This window comes from Melitaea cinxia, chromosome 2, assembly GCF_905220565.1.
Source record: "Melitaea cinxia chromosome 2, ilMelCinx1.1, whole genome shotgun sequence".
Lineage (NCBI taxonomy): Eukaryota > Metazoa > Arthropoda > Insecta > Lepidoptera > Nymphalidae > Melitaea > Melitaea cinxia.
In genome coordinates this window covers 4,653,504-4,673,400 of record NC_059395.1, presented here as the reverse complement: position 1 = coordinate 4,673,400, position 19,897 = coordinate 4,653,504, and the positions used below count along the sequence as shown (strand labels likewise).

General features: G+C 31.0%; 1 protein-coding gene across 1 annotated transcript in view; it reads left to right on the top strand.

The window, feature by feature from the left end:
- Positions 1 to 19,897, top strand: part of LOC123667252 (5-hydroxytryptamine receptor 1A-alpha) — a 37,055-nt gene that overhangs the window by 1,499 nt on the left and 15,659 nt on the right. The window contains exons 2-3 of the mRNA XM_045601213.1: positions 9,992 to 10,094; positions 14,517 to 14,646. Of these exons, the coding sequence (XP_045457169.1) occupies positions 9,992 to 10,094; positions 14,517 to 14,646 (233 nt within the window). The remainder of the gene's footprint in view (positions 1 to 9,991; positions 10,095 to 14,516; positions 14,647 to 19,897) is intronic.

The following is a 19,897-nucleotide window of genomic DNA, read 5'->3' as shown; positions in this document are numbered from 1 at the left end:
GCTTACCTAGATGGTAAGTGATTACCGTAGCTTATAGACTTCTGAAACTTTTGTTAATTCCCCCCAGGAACTCTGGTCAACTTATTCACCACAATAACACAACACTGCTTGAAAGCAGTTATATTAAGCTGTGATCGTCTGTAAGGTCGAGGTACTCTACCCCCGTCAGGCTACTCCATATTTTGACCAGGAAATTTTCTGCTGTGTCCTACCTCGGTTTAAATATTAGATATTTTATTTATTAAGCTTTATTGAACATAAAAAAAAAGATACATATTAGAATAATTTGATACAAAAACAAATAATGTATGCAATGGCAGCCTTATCGCTTATAGCGATATCTTCCAGGCAACCTTTAATAGAAGTAGTATAGGAAAAATATGTCGGTAAAAGTGCGCAATCAATAACGCAAGCTTATCACACATAGTTAAATTAATTTATAATACTAAACATAGTTTTATAATACAATATTCATACCTTTAAACGGTGTATACCTACATAAACATATACACACAAAATATATTTGTACAAGATATATTCCATTATATTAAAGTTTATGAGGTTTATTAGAAGTTTTCGTAAACATTTTGCTCTTGCTTGTTATAAAATTATAATCAAATGATTATATATATATATACTAGCTGACTCAGCAAACGTTGTCTTCCCGCTAAACGCTATTTAAAAATAGGGGTTGGTGGTAGAAGGGTGAAAATTTAGGGTTGTATGTATTTTTCAACACCAAATCATAAAAAAATAACAATAAAATATTTTTTCAAAAAATTAAAAAAAGAAATTAGGGGTGGACTAACCTTAACATTTAGGGGGATGAAAATAGATGTTGTTCGATTCTCAGACCTACCCAATATGCACACAAAATTTCATGAGAATCGGTTAAGCCGTTTCGGAGGAGTTTAACTATAAACACCGCGACACGAGAATTTTATATATTAGATTAGGTATTAGATCAATTTCAGAACCAATCAAAACATACGTAATAGAAATAGTAAATAAGGCAGACTATTCGTATCACCAATATCTAAGGAGCTATATAATCTATCCATCAATAGTATCAGGCATCGCTATATCTTTAGATTTAGAATTCCTTTGAAATGCAATGAGCGTGGAGCACCGCATCAGTACTGAATGCTTTAACTTTCAATAGTATCATTTCGATATTAAATACGGGTTTGAAACCTAGTGACTAGTGACCTTTTCAAATTAGCCTCACAAAATCAGTACAAGATATAATACGTAGTATACAAACTATATAAAACCGAGTGTGTTTTAGACTTATATCTCCATCTTCCGTTCCCCGATCACGTAACGCTCTCGTCCGCATTCACCAGCTTACTCCCCAAGTCAAGTTAGTCAATATACATAGAAATAATATATATATAAATACAAATATGACACCCAGACTCAGGTAATAATCGAAACCGCAACCAACAGGACAACAAACTGCGCCAAGGGGCTAGTCAAACAATTATTATAAAGGTTGTTTTCAATTACTACTACGGTGACATCATCCATTTTTTCCTCGTACAGTTGCGTCATGTATCTACTTGATGACGCCTTTGATTTTTAATTAAAATGTTACTTTTAACGTTTTATAGCTGAAGTTTTGTTTGTTTGATCATTTTTTTTTTTTGTTTTTAAATATCAAAAATTATTGGTTCGAATTGAAAAAAATATGTGTTGTATAGTCCATGAAACGAGGAAGACTGTAGGCAATACAATATTCAAATGACCTCAGGCGGTATCACGGGTCATAGCTAGTAAATATCTAATCATAAGAACACGTTAATATGTATATTTTGTAATATGTTTGTAAATAAATTTATTTATTTTTCAAAAGGCAACATAGTTCGCGTTTAAAGGTTAGGTAAGTACGAAATAAATGTAGATAGTTCGAGTCTTGTCGAGTCTAATATATTGTAATAATGAGATTGTCGAGTCTAAATAAATAAAATTGGAGTGTCTGTTTGTAATATTAAAATAACCGCTTTTTTATTAAATGCATATGGATGTATACACGGTACATATACCAAACCAACATTTTTTTTACATTTTTTTGTCTGTCTGTCTGTTTGTTCCGGCTAATCTCTGAAACGGCTGGACTGATTTTGACATGAATTTCACTGACAGATCAGCTGATGTAATAAAGAGTAACTTAGGCTGCTATTATTTTCGAAATTTATTTATTTTATAACTGCGAACTGAACAATAACTTTTTGTTGAATTCCACACGGACGAAGTCGCGGGCACTGCTAATACATACATTAAAATAAAAAAATGAGTTTTTCATTTCCGATAGACGTTAGTTTACTCTTTAAGAATGATGACCATTGTATTTAAATTTATATTTATCTCTTACTCGCAAGTGACGTTGCGTGAAATGTCACTTTCAGGGCAGGTCGCGTCACTGGTCAACGTTAATGATCACAAAATTTCATTTCCCTTATTTTACTCACAACACGGACCTTATATCATTTCTTATGGAGTAGAACAGAGGTTAAGTGAAATACGAAAATAGAACAAATCATTATAATAAATGTATAAGTTTTTCACACTTAAGTACCTCCAGTAAAATGAAAATCGTGTGTTGAGAATTTATGATCATTACATCAATGTGTCACATGTGTACACTCGTATATCCATTTGAAAACGTGTGCAAATTTGAACGTTAGTGTGTGCGCTTGACAAACAGTCTTCACTCGAATAATAATTAGTAAGTCTTTGGCAGGATATTCAAATATAGTTCTATTTCGCCTTTGATATTACAAACTGTTGCAGATTATCAATTCAAATGTCTTGTAATTCTTAGCCTCTCGGGTATTCGAATAGGAATGATGCAGCATTGTTATATGAAGTTTCTTATTGCTGGAGTTTAGTTTTGACTTTTGGTTAAATTATGAATGTGAGAATATCTAAATCTATATATTTCTTTTTATATCTGTACAATAATAATATTTATACAAAAATATACAAATAAATAAAATTAAAGTATGTTTGTAATATTAAAATAACCGCTTTTTACTATATTCATATGGATACGTAATGTGTAATGGAACGTGTATATACACGTTACATCCACAAAAAATTTTTTTTTACAATTCTGGCTGTCTGTCTGTCTTTCTGTTTATCTCGGCTAATCTCTCTAAACGGTTGGCTTTCACTGGCTGGAAATTTATTTATTTTATAACTCTACGAACTAAACGACACAGCTAAATAATACTCATATGGTGAGTAAGGTAACGTGAGGATTGAGGATAGGGTTGGCAACGCGCTTGTGATGCTTCTGGTGTTGCAGGCGTCTATAAACTACGGTAATTGCTTACTATCAGATGAACTGAATGCTTGTTTGTCATCCTAGTTGAATTTGAAAAAATACTAGTCTTTATTTACAATATTACATGATATCAGTGCCAACCAACTCCATAAGTATTAAGGTTAAGGAGATGTTACATCCCACAGCTGGACATAGGCTTCCTTCTATATATTGAAAAAGTGCCGCAGTTTAATATAACACACTGCTCTATTGCGGGTTAGCGAAAATATTAAGAATAAAATATCATCATCATCATCATTCCAGCCTATTGCAGTCCACTGCTGGATATAGGCCGCCACAAGTTCGCGCAAAAAATAAAAAGAATAAAATAAAATATATTAATAGTGGAATTTGGGATATTGTCACAGATATTAAGTATGAAATATAAAATGCCGCGCTAACCTAATTCCTACCCATAAAGGACATGCTATATTTGTTACAGCTACTTCAAATAATAAACAGCAATAACAGAAGGGAATATTTCTTGAGGTTAGAAATTGTAGAATATTAAAGAAAGTTTTGTCCTTTCGCAGGAGACACTTCTAAATTCACATTGTTTTTGAGACCGAACTAAACACGCGATCTTTACATTTAGCTAAATCGCAAATAGCGTCACGTTCATTCAGACGTCGGATCGTTTATCAACCTCACCCTCATTGTAACATGGCATCGATTAAATTCTACTTCTTTATATTTTGCTACCTTTATCCCAAAAATTTTCTCGTACTAATCCAATATTTTTGATATTACGGTGTGGCAAGTCTTATGTTATATATATGGTCTTTAACTGTGCGTAAATTATTAAATAACTTTAGATTGAATAGGAAAAAAAATCATTGATACACGGCGCCTGTAATCTATAGAAGGTGGTGACACCATCTTCCGAATAATTAATGTTCATTTACGATTAACCAAGCGCTATCTTTGTTATTTGTTTTGTAGGGTAGTTACAAAATAAATACTGTCATCGTTTAGATGTATGCTACTAATAATTTTATAAGATTGTCAATAAAATTCTTACTGTGATTATTATTTGTTGAAGCACCGGAAGAGCACAAAAATATGGAGACACCATATTCACGATAGTTGATACTAATTTGCTGATTGGTCCGTCGCCATCTTTATTATCTATTGGCGGGATTTTTGACCTTTAAATATGATAATTTGTAAGTGAAAAAACAGTTATTATTATTTATTGTGCGGTTAACGTTGCTACTCGATAAGTGGTGTATAAGTGATTAGTGTGATAAATTATTCAATGTAGTTAAAAGTGTGTATTGTGAATATAGATTTGAAGTGAGAAATAAGTGTTGCATTTTTTTCAGTCGTGTTCCAAACATGTCAATTCCAATCGTTAAAAATTAATTAAAAATAGTTCACTTTTTAGACGACGTTTCAGCACTGGTTCTACCAACGTGTTATACATTGTCAGTCGCACTCAATCCTGCCCATGACAAATCGGTCTGGGATGGTAGAGGTCATTGGTTGTTTTTTTTTTTTTTTTGCTATTTAAAGTTATTTTCATTTTGAATACAAATTACGCGTTGTTTGGTTATTTATACATATTTCACCAAACACACTTTGGGTGTTTTGTGTCACATTCTTATTGTAATTTATAATTTAACTTCTTAGTAAAGACAGTTAAGAGATTCAGCATTAAAAAAATACAAAAAGTATTTAAAAACTCTGTATATTTTAACGAGCATAAATGAACTTTACTTAAAAAATTCGAAATAAAAATTATAATGAAGATTAAAAGCAAACTAATGTTAAGGAAAGCGGAAAACCTAAAACCCTTTGTTCAAATCTTTGTTTAAATTATTTCCTTCCTTTCATTACTTTTTTTTTAATTTTTTTTTGTATATACTCATAAGGCAATGTAATAAAAACTCGAAAAAATTGCTGAAATATAATTCAGAATTTTCAATTTTAAAATTAAATACTTAAACATTTATGGTTCGGTTTCTTCGTGATTAAAGCCCATGGAGCTCCTCATAAGTAAACTTAAACATAATTATTTAGTTCTTGCTACCCAGATTCACGTTGTCTTGTCATGTGAAGTGGCAAAAGTATGATGTTTAAATAATAGTTGCATTTTAATGTAATTCTTTTAATTTCTCATTTTATAAGAAAATTCTGAAATATTAAAAAACGTATAAAAAAGTAGCCCAATGGCTGCTCTCGTGTTTTTCGTTTAGTAACACATTACGAACATAAATTTTAATTAGATTTACACCAAGACAAATAAATAAATAATTCTTCAGATTATTTGTCTATATAAACAAACACACACACACACACACCTACTTCAGCCTATTACGGTCCACTGCTAGACCCCAAGTCTGCGCCAGATATCCCATTTTCAAACATTATGAGTTAAAACCAATTTATTAAAATTTACTATACTCCCACACGAATAAAAGCTTACGCCTAGAAGTGGGATATTACAGACTGAATCAACCTTTTAAAGTTGCCTGTTTTATATATTATCGATTGGTGATTTTTGATTAAGTCCGTTATTTTTATTAATTCTTCTTTTGTTTATAGAAACTAAATCCTTTGTAAAATATTGTGAAACGTAAATAAGCGATAGACGTCAAAAACGAATGGTAATAAATGTATTCGACCGAAAAGTCCCAATCGGGTAGCATAATGAATGACGTTCCAACCTTCTCATTAGCGACCGGTCTTTTGTCTGAAGAATGATTAAAGACTTTCTTAAAATTACTTTTTTTATTTTCGGTGCTTTTTTTTATAAATGAAAATTTATCTTTGGAAAAGTGTCATTAAACCTTGAAATTGAAAAGTTTCTATTTCAACGGCCTTTACAGCTGTCTTAAGCAAAAGAAACACTTGTACAAAACGACACATAGACATAGTGTAGACACATACACAAGTGTAATTTTAAGTAACATAGACAAGTGTAATTTTTAGACGTATATACAAATATTTAGATATATTACACAAAAACGAAAAAACATATATTACTCATCAAGTTATGATGAGGAATAATCTTGTTTAGAAAGTCCGTTTAAAATGTAAATCTTATACTGTAATATAAAAAAAATCCTTAACATTTAACTCGGTCGTCTGTCATAAGACATAATGCTTGTGTTATAAGTAACAGCCGAACGGTATAGCTACATTTTTTTTTTCGATAAATACATATACATAATACATATATAAAAAGTATATATATTACACCCAGACATGGGGCGGGAATCGAATCCACAGCCCCAAGAAAGCACTGCACACTACGCTAACGGGCTAAAAATAAGACTACAATAATCACCTATTAATTTTGAACTTTTACCAGTAAAAGTAAATATGTAAAGATTAAAAGTATGATTAATACGTACAAAATCTCGTACAGACTAAATTTAAGACAGATAAATAAATAAATAAATAAATAAAATAAACAATTTAACCTATTATTATTATTATCACTAGAGTTCGCTGCGTCAACTAGTTTGTATACGCATTCCCATCAAATTGTAATAACAGAAAAATAAAGACAACTCTTTTCAAATGATGATACGAGAAAACATTAATTTTTCGTCTTAAATATGTTAAGAAATAATATGTTAAGATTAAAAAAAATACAAACATGAACATTGAAATATACAATCGTATACAGTATATAAAACTTTAGAAAAAATAAAGTCGTAGTCTGTATAAAAAATCTTATATATAAATTTTCGTGTCGCGGTGTTTGTAGTTAAACTCCTCTGAAACGGCTTGAATTTTGTTTGCATATCGGGTAGGTCTGCGAATCGGCCAACATCTATTTTTCATTCTCCTAAGTTATAGGGAGGGGGTTGAGAATTTTAATAAAATATACGGCAAAACAACGTTTGCGGGATCAGGTAGTATTATATACGAAAGCAAAGACAAAGCACCGGTCTTACAACAACTTATTAAAAACTTACAAAGACCCTAATTGCCACAACTGTAACATTCTCGAATATAATACTTGGAATTAACTTCTGAATCCACAAAGTATTTCAACTAATTTAGGAAACAACTCCTGAATACTTTTGTTCTCGTTCAAACTTTGTATTAAATAGTCAAAGATCGAGCTCCATGTTTTAACAGCTGCGGATTCGTTCTCATGGATTGACGTTCCAGGGATTTTATTTTATTTTATAATATACTTAATATTCTTGGTAGGGTAATAAGGGTCTTCTGTTATTTGTGCTAAATCCAATACAATAAGTTATCTGGAAAATAGGAAAAAGTAAATTTTTTGTTCATTTTAAATATGCGACAATTCAGCCTTATGTACAACACAAACACACATACAAACTTTTATATAATTTTATATATATTTTAAATTTGTAATAATTTGCTTAATAGCCTGGCCATCTAGCCTTTGCTTAACTTTTGCATATAAAAATCTCAAAAGATTTAGTAAAAAACTATAAGTAGACCCATTAGGATTGGGCCATTTATCTCAACGTCAAAGTAAGAAAAATCAAGCATTAAACTCCTACTTTTTTAACCGACTTCGAAAAAAGGAAGAGGTTACTCAATTCGACCGTATATATACATATATTATGGATGTTCGGGGATAACTTCGTCATTACGTCGTCGTTATGAACTGATTTTGATAATTCTTTTTTTATTGGAAAGCAAATATCCCTGGTGTAGTATATGATGATAAGGAAACCAGGATTTGATGATGGGATCCCAGAGAAATCGAGGAAAACTCAAAAATCCGCATAACTTTTTACTGGATGTACTGATTTTGATGATTTTTAACTTAATCGAAAGCCAATGTTTATCACGTGGTCATACCTACGTTGTATTACTTGTCGATATAATTGAAGTCGGTTTTTTTTCCGTTTGCCTGCAAACACAATAATAATGTAATATATTTTTTATATATAAAAAAAAAAACATTTCATGATTTTAGGTCATAAAAATTTTATTTAGCAAGTTACAAAGACAGACGCAGACAAGATAGTCAATAGGGTTAAGTTAATACCTTTTAAGTACAAATTTCAAAAGAAATTGAAATTATATTAATTACTATCTGACTTGTCAGACGTTGTCTGTTGACTGTCTGACTTGACTCTGTCTGAGCCCCGTCAGCTCTCGAACCCGTGAAATTTAATCAATCATACTTGTTTATGTTTTATGGAAAAAAATCTTAATGTATTAAGCCGACTGTGCACAAGAAACTCGATATGTCGTAGATTTTCTGGGTAGCGGTAGCCACTCGACATCAGGTGGCGATGTACGCCCGTATACATGCTTTTTTGAAAATTATGGTTCTTACAAAACTTTAATATTATTCTAGACACTACCAAACTCGAAGTATTATATAATACTACATTCTTGGTATCAGTACAAAATTTTTATATAAGTAGAACAGCAAACACTTTTTACTCTTCAAAACTTCTGTATATTTCCCAAAATACTTCTTCTTGTTAACCATTTTTTTTTTAATTCAAATAATCTATTCAAAACAACGGTAAACTTGCGTCTGATGCTCAATCTAAACTTCCCTATCTCTTTCAAATTATTTTATTAAACTTTCATTTTGTAGCATCCAACGAATTTAATACCGATATAGGTACAGCCATTTTATAATTAACTTTCAATTTCAATCGATAATGAAACATTAAAATGCAAAATGGCGTTCGTTTTTCAGAGAATTCATTGATTACTTTGTAATTTATTTATTTATTTATTTATTTATTTATTTATTTATTTTGTTTCAGACATAAGTAGTCCATATCTTAATGTTAGTATTACAAAAACAACTTATATCTAATGTTAGTAAATCAATATAAATATGAATAAAAGTAAATAAAGATATCAAACAACAAATAAATCAAATAAATCAAATAAATCAATATGTAATAAAATTGTTACTAAGAATTCGCCCACTAGCAGTGTTTCAGTAATGTATATGACGAAATCCGATACTAATGACCGTGTAATTTTTCACACAAACGCGCCCTGAATAAACATTTTTCGTCAATCTGTAAATAAATATTTGACCAACCCTGTTTTGTCATACCTAACTAGTTTTTGGGCAGTTTTAATATTTTTTTGAAAATAAATAAATATTTTCGACTAACTTGTTGGGGCAGTTTGAAGCGATCCATTTTTCTGCTTCGTCGGTTGGTTTGTTTCGATTTTCGCTCCAAGTCTGGGTGTGACGTTTGTATTTATTTATTTGTGTATCGTTTATATCAAAATGTATGGAAAAGAAGTGTTAAAACCCAAGTAAATTACATATATCAAAACGCATCACGATAACTAGCGCAATAACTACCGTCAACTTATATCTTTATCTTCTATATAAATAAAAATAAACCGCCGAAATGTATATACATATATATTTACATGTATGATTGTATGTCTATATATGTATGTACACATCCATGCCGCCTAATTCTTTGTCACGTCCTTTTTCGTGCTAGAGGTTGTCTGGAAGAGATCGCTCTTTTAGTGATAAGACCGCGAGTGTATTTATATTGTATTGTATTAAAAATCGATAAATTAAAGGAAAAAAATATATCAGTATAAAATTCACCGGGTGTTCTGGTATACAATAAAGTTTAATTTATTAATTTTTACTCGGTTTTATTGTAAATATAATTATATTGTACATAAACAATTGCTTCAAGACCAACATCCTTTTCCTTGCAGGCTACTTTCCACTGCCCGCGGTATATTGCCTCACGTGGATCTGCCTGGATGTTCTGCTCTGCACGGCGTCCATCATGCATCTATGTACCATAAGCGTTGACAGGTATGTAAATATATTTATATAAATATTCCAATACACACAAACATGCACAAGAGTAAAATATAGATTATTCCACAAATATTTAAATATCGACGATTTAGTACAATGATTTTAGCTAAAATAAAAATAAAAATACCCCTCTTAATTTAGTCAATAATTTTAATCTTAAATCTCTAAAGATAAAACTCACAGCTACTTTATTAAAAAAAACAAACATAATAAACATAAAAATCTATAAATAATTATAAAATATTAATAATTATGATTTTCACATTTTTCAGTTCAAATATATACTACGAAATAAATTATTTTAATCAAATGATATCATTCCCATTTAAAAACTACTCTTCATGATTACATAAAAAATAAGCAATAGTGATGACGTAATAATCGTGACGTCATACACGCCAATCTATTTAACGAGTAGCGAAAGACACAAAACAAAAACCCAATCACGATCAAAAGTTTAATGTTTGAAGTAGAACATTAATCCGTAAAGTTATCCCTTTTTAACGTATAAGGGTAGTGACAGACTACAGACCATTACTATAATCAATATAAATAATAATTGTTTGCTCGCAAACGAAAAAAAAAACCGACTTCATTTACGTCGACAAGTAATACAACGTAAGTAGACGAAAAAATAGTGAAGAAAATACGCGTTATCATAAATTATAAAATTTTAATAGGTCTACAAAACAAGCATCGGCTTTTGATCCAACAAAAACATCAAAATCGGCATATCCAGTGAAAGTTTATGCAGTATACACAACGGAGGTCGACGAAAAAATAGTCAAGTAAATTATGCATTATTAGATATAACTCAAAAAGTACTTGTTAGATCTCAATTAAATTTAAATATGACCATATGATACGCACCACCTTTCGAATAAAATAAAAATCATCAAAATCGCTTTGCCTAGTCAAAATATTTGAGGTAATGTATAATTATTAAAAATTGTACAATTGAAATGAGAACTTCTTCATTTTTGAGCTTGTTTGTGTTCGTTATTATCAAAACAAGGTTTTGAATGATAAAATAATTGTGTTTGATGGCAAACGACACAAAAACCGACTTCAATTACATCGATAAGTAGAGATATCTCCTTTCCAACAAAAATAATTATCAAAATCGGTACATCCAGTAAAAAGTTATGTGGTATAATAATACATCGTAGGTCCACGAAAAAAGCGTCAAGTAAAAACGCATTATTAGATATAACTCGAAAAGTAGTTGTTAGATCTCAAATAAATTTAAATGGGACCAAATGACGCACACCACCTTTCGATTAAATTTTTTTTTTTTTGTCAAAATCGGTCCACCCAATCAAAAGTTCTGATGTCACATACATAAAAAAATACAGTCGAATTGAGAACCTCCTCCTTTTTTGGAAGTCGGTTAAAAAAAGATATATTCAAGAAATAAAAAAGCAGTGGTCACTCAGTCAGTTATATATAAAACTGAATGTTTACTAATTAATATATTATTTAATATTGTTGAAATTTCAATTACAAAGAGAATAATTAATTAATTATCTGTGTACATATATTATTAGATGTAATTTATAATCTTTACTGCATCATAAATACTTTTTTTTTCGATCACGACTAAAGTGTCGTCATCGGAAGTCTGTAGTTTGTGGGCCTATAATTGAATTTGAATGTCTCGCTCACACGTAGCAAGTAAATTATGAAGCCGAGAGATCGTCTTGCACATGAGCTTATTAAATTTAGTTCGGTTTTCAAGACAGCATTAAATTTCCCGAGGGATGTCTGTTCTTCTAAAGAATATTACTGGCTACACCGAATTGGGTCAAATGTAAGCCTTTCTAAATGTGTTCGCTATATCTTAGACATATGAATTGTGGCTTACGTAAATGGTTTTAATTTTACTAGACATCAGCGTTTGTAGTGACCCTGGTTTCTTCTTTGAGGGTTGGTAGATTTCCAAGTGAATATGATTTAGAATTTTCAAGTGACCTCGTCTCCTTTTGCAACATATTATTAAATTACATTTATGTATGTATTAAAAAAATTGGAAAATCCAAAACTGTACGGCTGTCTAAGGCTAACCTAGCAACGCCCTCTAGTGGCTTGTTTAGGAATTATGGATCGCCTATACAACAATAATAAGTTCGATTAGTTAATTTGGTTCTTGCAGATAATCACAGAAGGCTCCGAAATTTAATTGTAAAAAATCGAAATTATTTGAGCTTTCAAATTCACATGCGCTATTTTGCTATCATCCGTACATCCAAAACGTTGACGTCCAACACAATATTTTTTGAATCAATTCTGTCTACTATAATAGTATTCAAAAAAGACTTCAAATGTTAGTTAATTTATCGCTTGATGTGTATTCTGTATAAACTGTGTATTTAATACCATATTAATGTATTGTTATAAAAATATAGACATTTAAAAGTAAGCGCTTCCCGTCTTTTTCATTTTGTGAGAATAAAGCAAAACCTCCTTCGGATGCAATATGTAATTGACTGTTACCTAAAATACGATAGTTATTTTAGGAACAGACACATAAGCACATAGTAACAATATTTTAATATAATACTAGAGAAAATTATTTATACCTCCAATACAGCTCCAACACTGACCGCATGCGGACAATTAAAACTATAATTTATGGAAACGCAAGTCGTAAACGCATGAAAACAAGTTGTTTCCATAAACGCCTACGCGTTTTTATTTCACATCAAAATAAGCAATTAAAAGCGATTGATATTAATGAGAGTTACTATAAACTAACGGATATGACTAACTTTGTAACGCTATATTCTTTTTTCGTGAAGTTTTTGGAGTAAAATTTTCTTACGCATGCTTGACTTGGGGGTAAGGTGGTGATTGGGTGACGAGGGCGTTACGATAAGTGTGATCGGGCGAAGCGAATAGAAGTCCAGAAGGAGATATAAGCTAGATGGAGCTAAAGAATTTTTACTTCAGTCGTGTTGTCTAAAGCACACTCTTTTTTTTGTTTACTTTTACAAAAACCTAGTACTAAAAATACAACAACGACACAAAAAAAAAATAACTGTCCTATTTTAGGTTATATTTTTGGCGCGAACTTGTGGAGGCCTATGTCCAGCAGTGGACTGCAATAGGCTGAAATGATGAATAATGATGATGAATTTTAGGTGCAGTCGTTTCGGAAGTTATGCCCGTACATTCACTTCGACGATTTATTTTTATTTATATAGATATTATATTTTATTTATAGTAACTAAAATTCAAATGTTCACACCCATCAAACTTCCTAGAACACGAAAGCAATTATGTGACTTCCTTCTAATTTGATTTAGGAGATTTAGAAATCAACTTTCTATACATATTCTAGGTAACATGAGAAAAATGTTTAAGGCATTTTAATTAAAAAAAAAAAACAACTAAATATATGTACCCATTGCAAATTCAACGACCTTTAGCAGCATGAGATCCTGCGTAAAGTTCCGGAAATCTTCAGAACATACGCATTTATTCCCAGCCAGCCACAAACCTCTCAACAAACATTATTTTGACAAAAGCTAAATAAAACTAATGGAAAAAACCACTATCAACGCATAATTTAAGGTTTTATAATAATATGCACTAATAAAATTAAATACTTGTAGCGTTTTAGTGCTGAATTATAATTTACAGTATACCAACTTTGCACAGTCTCAACTTCATTATGATATAGCCTGCTATGATATGTCATGCTGTAATAATGTAGCATTCTATTTCTTTTTTTAAATAGTTCAATAGTTTTTGACTTTAAATATAACAAAGAAATAATTGTTTGTTCTCAAACAAAAAAAAACTGACTTCAATTTAAATTGATAAGTATAGTAGAATGTAGATTATTAATTTCTTAGTTATAACTCAAAAACTACTTGTCAGACCGTCAATCACCACAGATTAAAAAAAACATCGCAAAAAAACAATCGAATTTAGAATCTCCTCTTTTATTAAGTGACTTACAAAATTGAACGCTACAGCCTGTAATATCCCACTATTAGGTAGGCTTCTTTCCCCATATAGGAGAAGTATCAGAGCTTAATCCACGCTGCTCCAATCCGGGTTGGTGGATATATTCCCTACTATGAGTAACGATCGCTATCAGGTGTACATGATAACAACCGGGACCGACGGCTTAACGTGCTCTCCGAGGCACGGCGGGGAAACTCACAAGGACTGCACAACCACCCAGACCACGGCAAACACCTGTATGGCCAATACAAATGTTTGTCATGTGCGGGAATCGAACCAGCAACCGCCAGCGCAACCGGTACAATCCATGGCTGTAACCGTTGCGCCAACGCGGCTTTGTACAAAATTGAATACCACTCTTAATTATATTAGAGTGGAAAAGAAGATACTTATCTATCTTTATAATAAATAAAAGACACGTAATAACATAGATTACGTTTCCAGGTACCTATCCCTCCGTTATCCTATGAGGTTCGGACGGAACAAGACTAGGAAGCGAGTCACAATCAAAATAGTGTTCGTGTGGATACTCTCGACTGCCATGAGTCTTCCTCTCAGTCTCATGTATTCTAAGGTAAGAGTTTTTTAAGTTTTTTTTAGTAGACTAACTCCATACATATTGTGAAATATACAATATCTAGAAATGTCTATTATTATAAGATTAATTAGTAATTATCTATACAAATAAATAGAATCGGAGTGTCTGTTTGTAATGTTAATATAACCGCTTTTTACTAAATTCATATGTATGTATACATGGTAGATACCAAAATAACATTTTTTATAATTTTTATCTGTCTGTCTGTCTGTTCCGGCTAATCTCTGAAACGACTGGACTGATTTTTACGGGAATTTCACTGGCAGATAGCTGGTGTAATAAGGAGTAACTTAGGCTAATTTTGTTTTAGATTTATTTATAGCTGCGAAATAAACAATAACTTATTTTGTTAAATTTCACGCGGACAAAGTCACGGACATAGCAAGTTATCTAATGAATTATTTTAATTTTGACATCGTCCATTTATCCCTGACCTATAAGTGTCCTTATTGCCAAATAAAAAAAAATATATATTAATTCTTGACCAAATATCAAGGAATAAAAACTATTGCCTTTGTAATTAAGCCCTTTGTCCTTAATAATAGACTAGTCTAGATAGAACAATATAAAGAAACGACTCGCTACAATTGTTTTTAATTACGCAACATGTACAGTCATATTGCCAACTGTCAAGGTGTGCGTGTGTTTAGAGATGCCATATCTAAGTTTCCATTTAGCTATTTATTACTTTATTAAACGTACAAAGTGATAAAAAGATACATAACGCTAAAACACAAGTGAATCGATATCTTTACCTTTAATATAAAAAAAAACTGTATTAGTATGAACGGGTTATATACATGTGCCATAATAATTGTGTTTGCAGGCAAACGAAAAAAAACCGACTTCAATTACATCGACAAGTAATACAACGTAGGTAGATGAAAAAATAGTCAAGTTAATACGCATTATCAAAGATTACTCCAAAAGTTGTAATCAGATCTCGATGAAATTTAAATGTGACCACATAATAAATATTTTATCGATTAAATTAAAAATTATCAAAATTGGTACACCCAGTAAAAAGTTGTGCGGATTTTCAAGAGTTTCCCTCGATTTCTCTGGGATCCCATCATCAAATCCCGGTTTCTTTATCATGGTACCACACCTGGGATATCTCGTTCTAACAAAAAAAGAATGATCAAAATCGGTTCATAAACGACGAATTTATCCCTGAACATACATTAATTAATATATATATATATATATATATATATATATATATATACGGTCGAATTGAGTAACCTCCTCCTTTTTTGAAGTTGGTTAAAATAAGATATTTTTTTAACATACAACCTTATGTATGAGAATAAAATTAAAGTAAATAAATATATAATTTCGACAACGACTTATCTGACTGACCAAAAATAAAATAATAAACCACTAAAAAAATAAATCCGCTAGCAAAGAATTTGAAAAACGGGAGATTTACTTTTTTCTTTTAGAGCAGTTGAGGTGTTGAACTTACCTCTGATACGATTCGAGCAGTCAAGAAACGCTTTGTTTGAAATGCTCTCGCAGGGCTCAACTTTGAAGATTTCTCTGAACAACCATTCGCCTGAAGTACAAAGACATTGCCTTTATGTACTTTTACTTTCTTAATTATAGCATTTTGTTTTATTATAAATTAATTTTGTTTGTTCCGGCTAATATCTGAAACGGTTTGACCTTTAGCACGGAACTTTCACAGGCAGATAGCTGATGTAATAAGTAGTAACTAAGGCTAATTTTATTTTAGAATTTTATTTATTTTGTAACTCTGCAAATTGAACAATAACTTTTTTGTTAAATTCCACGCGGACGAAGTCGCGGGCATAGCTGGTATAAAAAAGCATTGCTCATAATTAAGAAATGTATTAATAACACAAGATACAGAAACGAAACTTTTGTTAAGCGAACAGAAATTTCGCCCACTGAGATTCAGACATCAACCACAGTATAATTCCATATACACTAATTAATCCTATCAAAGATGATTCCACAAAAGTGACATGGTAATAGACGTAGTAGTTAAACTTATATGTATAGTATTATACTAGCTTCTGCCCGCGACTTCGTCCGCGTGGAATAGGAACAATTCTTTCATACATGATTTTTGCGAAACTATAATTGTTTACGCAGCGCACGCAGCCGAAACTCTCAAAAGGAAGAAGAAAACCCCGATTTTGAAATATTCTTCATTGGTGCTCCGCTCCTATTAGCGTGATGATATATAACTTATAGTCTTCCTCGATAAATGGGCTATCTAACATTGAAAGAATTTTTCAAATCGGACCAGTAATTTCTAAGATTAGCGCGTTCAAACAAACAAACAGACTCTTCAGCTTTATAATATTATAGTTTTATATAATACATTCAATCAAATCATTCTAAATACAAAATCAATCTTCGCTTTTAATTTTGCCAATCATACACGAATTATAATACTTGAAATTAATTTCTTAAGCATTGGCGATATCGTTGTTTCGTCAATATCACGTAAGTATAAATAAATTGATAACTAATAATTAATATTATATAATAGGATTATAGGAAATATAATTGATAATTAAGATTTGATACGACTTCTGACTATGACGTTAACATTTTTTACAAAACCCTAATCGTAAAAAAATATTATTCGGCTATACATTTCATAAATTTGCTTACGTTTTGTATTTAATTGTTTTCAATTTAGGTATAAATATTTATGATTATTTTATTTAATTACTAAATGTTTTATTTTACATTTAGAATTACAAAGTGTATTGTGTTTCTGAACCCCCGACGCGGGAATAATTCCTAGCCGTTGAGTGTGATTCGTTTATTATGGGCTTTATTATATATTCTAAAATGTAATGTGTATTATTTGTGTCTTTTACAGTCGAAACATTTAGACCTTGGAGTAGTAGTGCTGTTTTTTTTTAAAGGAGATAAATGCTCGTCTTATTACCTCCACTGGTAACGGGAGGGCTGGTGCATTTTTTACCCAGAGAATCGACATACCGATTCAACGGGAAAATGCTGCCAACATTCTCGGCAAAATTCCACGCGGACATGATTTATACCATAACTATAAGTTGTGAATTGTAAATATGTAGAATATTGTAAATGAAATGATATTCTTTGACAAAATTTATATTCGAAACAAGTGTGATCGATATGAATTTGTCAACTTGTGAAGATAAATTTGAATGAAACTTCATTTCAATTTATCAAAAAAACAAGATCCCTAGATATGCATGGTTTATTGTTTTTCATAACAAATTCATAGAAACAAAGGACAATTCTACTTTGAGATGGTAATCAATAATTCATATTTTAAGATCGGAGTTTATTTTATTTTATGGATCGTCACGATAAGATCAGCTTGTTCAAGTTTTTATTACAGTTTTTTTAAGCTAGCGAATTTTTTTTATTGTGTTGAAACCAAAGTTTGTCTTTATGTTATAGTTACTATTTTATTAGTAAGTAATAACGAAAGATTTTCAAAGCAAATGTATAGTTCATATTTTCGTTAGTTATAAGCACATACTAAAAGATATATATAAAAAATAGCATGGCTGTAAAAAAGATAAATTTTTGACATGACATTTATCTAAAAATGTTTTTGTTTAGGCTTTTAATTTCAATCATTCATCTTAAACTTAGACGAATTTTGGGTATTCGCTTAAAAAATCCTTTTTTATTATTATTATACACACGTAATAAAAAACTAATGTAGAAATAATTGCGTGACTTATAAGTAGAATAGATGAGATCGAGTCAGTTATCAAATAAGTAATATAAGTCATAAAATACTGATAGGTTTTCGATCATAAAATCCTAGATGTTCCGATAAAAAGCAGAGTTATGAGCCAGTTCACAGGTATTGATCGCCCTTAGCCGGGTCCAATTTAATTATTAAATAGATTAAGGTCTCCACTTAAGTGCATTAATAAATAATATGACTTGTGCCATTCGTGTGTTCGCGTCTTGTTTAATGCGGTATGATTGTATCCGGGTTTTATGAAGGCTATATTATGCTAGTAGGGTATATGATACAGGTTAATATTGGGTATGAGTTTAAATAATTGATTAGTCTTTAAGTCTTTCGACGTGTATATCATATTATTTTCTTAACTAAGATGCTCTCTAGAAAAATAATTTGTGGTTAATACATGGAGACACGCGTTGGCGCAACCGTCACGGCACTGGTTTGTGGCTGTTCCACTGGCGGTTACGGGTTCGATCCCCTCACATGACAAACGTTTGTATACAGATGTTTGTCGTGATCTGGGTCTTTGTGCAGTCCTTGTAGGTGTCCCCACCTTTCCTCGGAGAGCACGTTAAGCCGTCGGTCCCGGTTATTATCATGTACACCTGATAGCGCTCATACTACTACTACGGTTACTCATGGTAGGGAATTCATCCGCCAACCCACATTGGAACAGCGTGGTCGATTAAGCTCTAATCCTTCTACATGGGGAAAAAGGCCTATGCCCCCAGCTATGGGATATTACAGGCTGAAGCATAATACACGAAATATAATTCATATATTTGTAGTATTTACGTACAGAGTGTGAAAACTCTGCAAGCATAATAATAATGATTTAATATAATTTTTGCAAAATATTGGATGCTGTTTGAGGAATTTTTTTGAGGAGTTAAGAAGTCTTATTTAAAGCGTGTTGAATGTCTTGATCGCAATTTAAAAGTAATCATATTTATCAAATAAAAAAATGTCTCTATTCTTAATTCTAAGTACTAACAAAATAACAACATTAAAAATTAATATGGAATATGATTTTGTAATACATGTTTATAATGTAAATTAATGAAAACTGGTATATACAGTTTTTCAATTTTCCAAGAGAGTTAGCTGATTTAGTACTTCTCATTAATAAGTGTTGGCCTCGTTGAGATTTAAACTGTCTGCGTCTAGCTCATCTGTTTTCTGCGATTTTTTTTCCTTTCAATAATGTTGCTGTAATGTTATCAGAAATTTATTTTAAAAAAATCACTTTTCAATATCATAAAATTACATCATAAACGAAGTGTTATCGCATGTTTTATTTACATTCTTTGAAGATTGAACATAATGTAAATATTGTACATATTACAATACAATTCTTTATGTCGCTACGCAGTGTCTAATATTGTACGGCAATAAGGTACATTACATTACTATATAGTATATTTGTTCAACATATATAAAATATGAATATATACATATTGAGACAATTTTATTTTCTAGTTTCTATTGCGG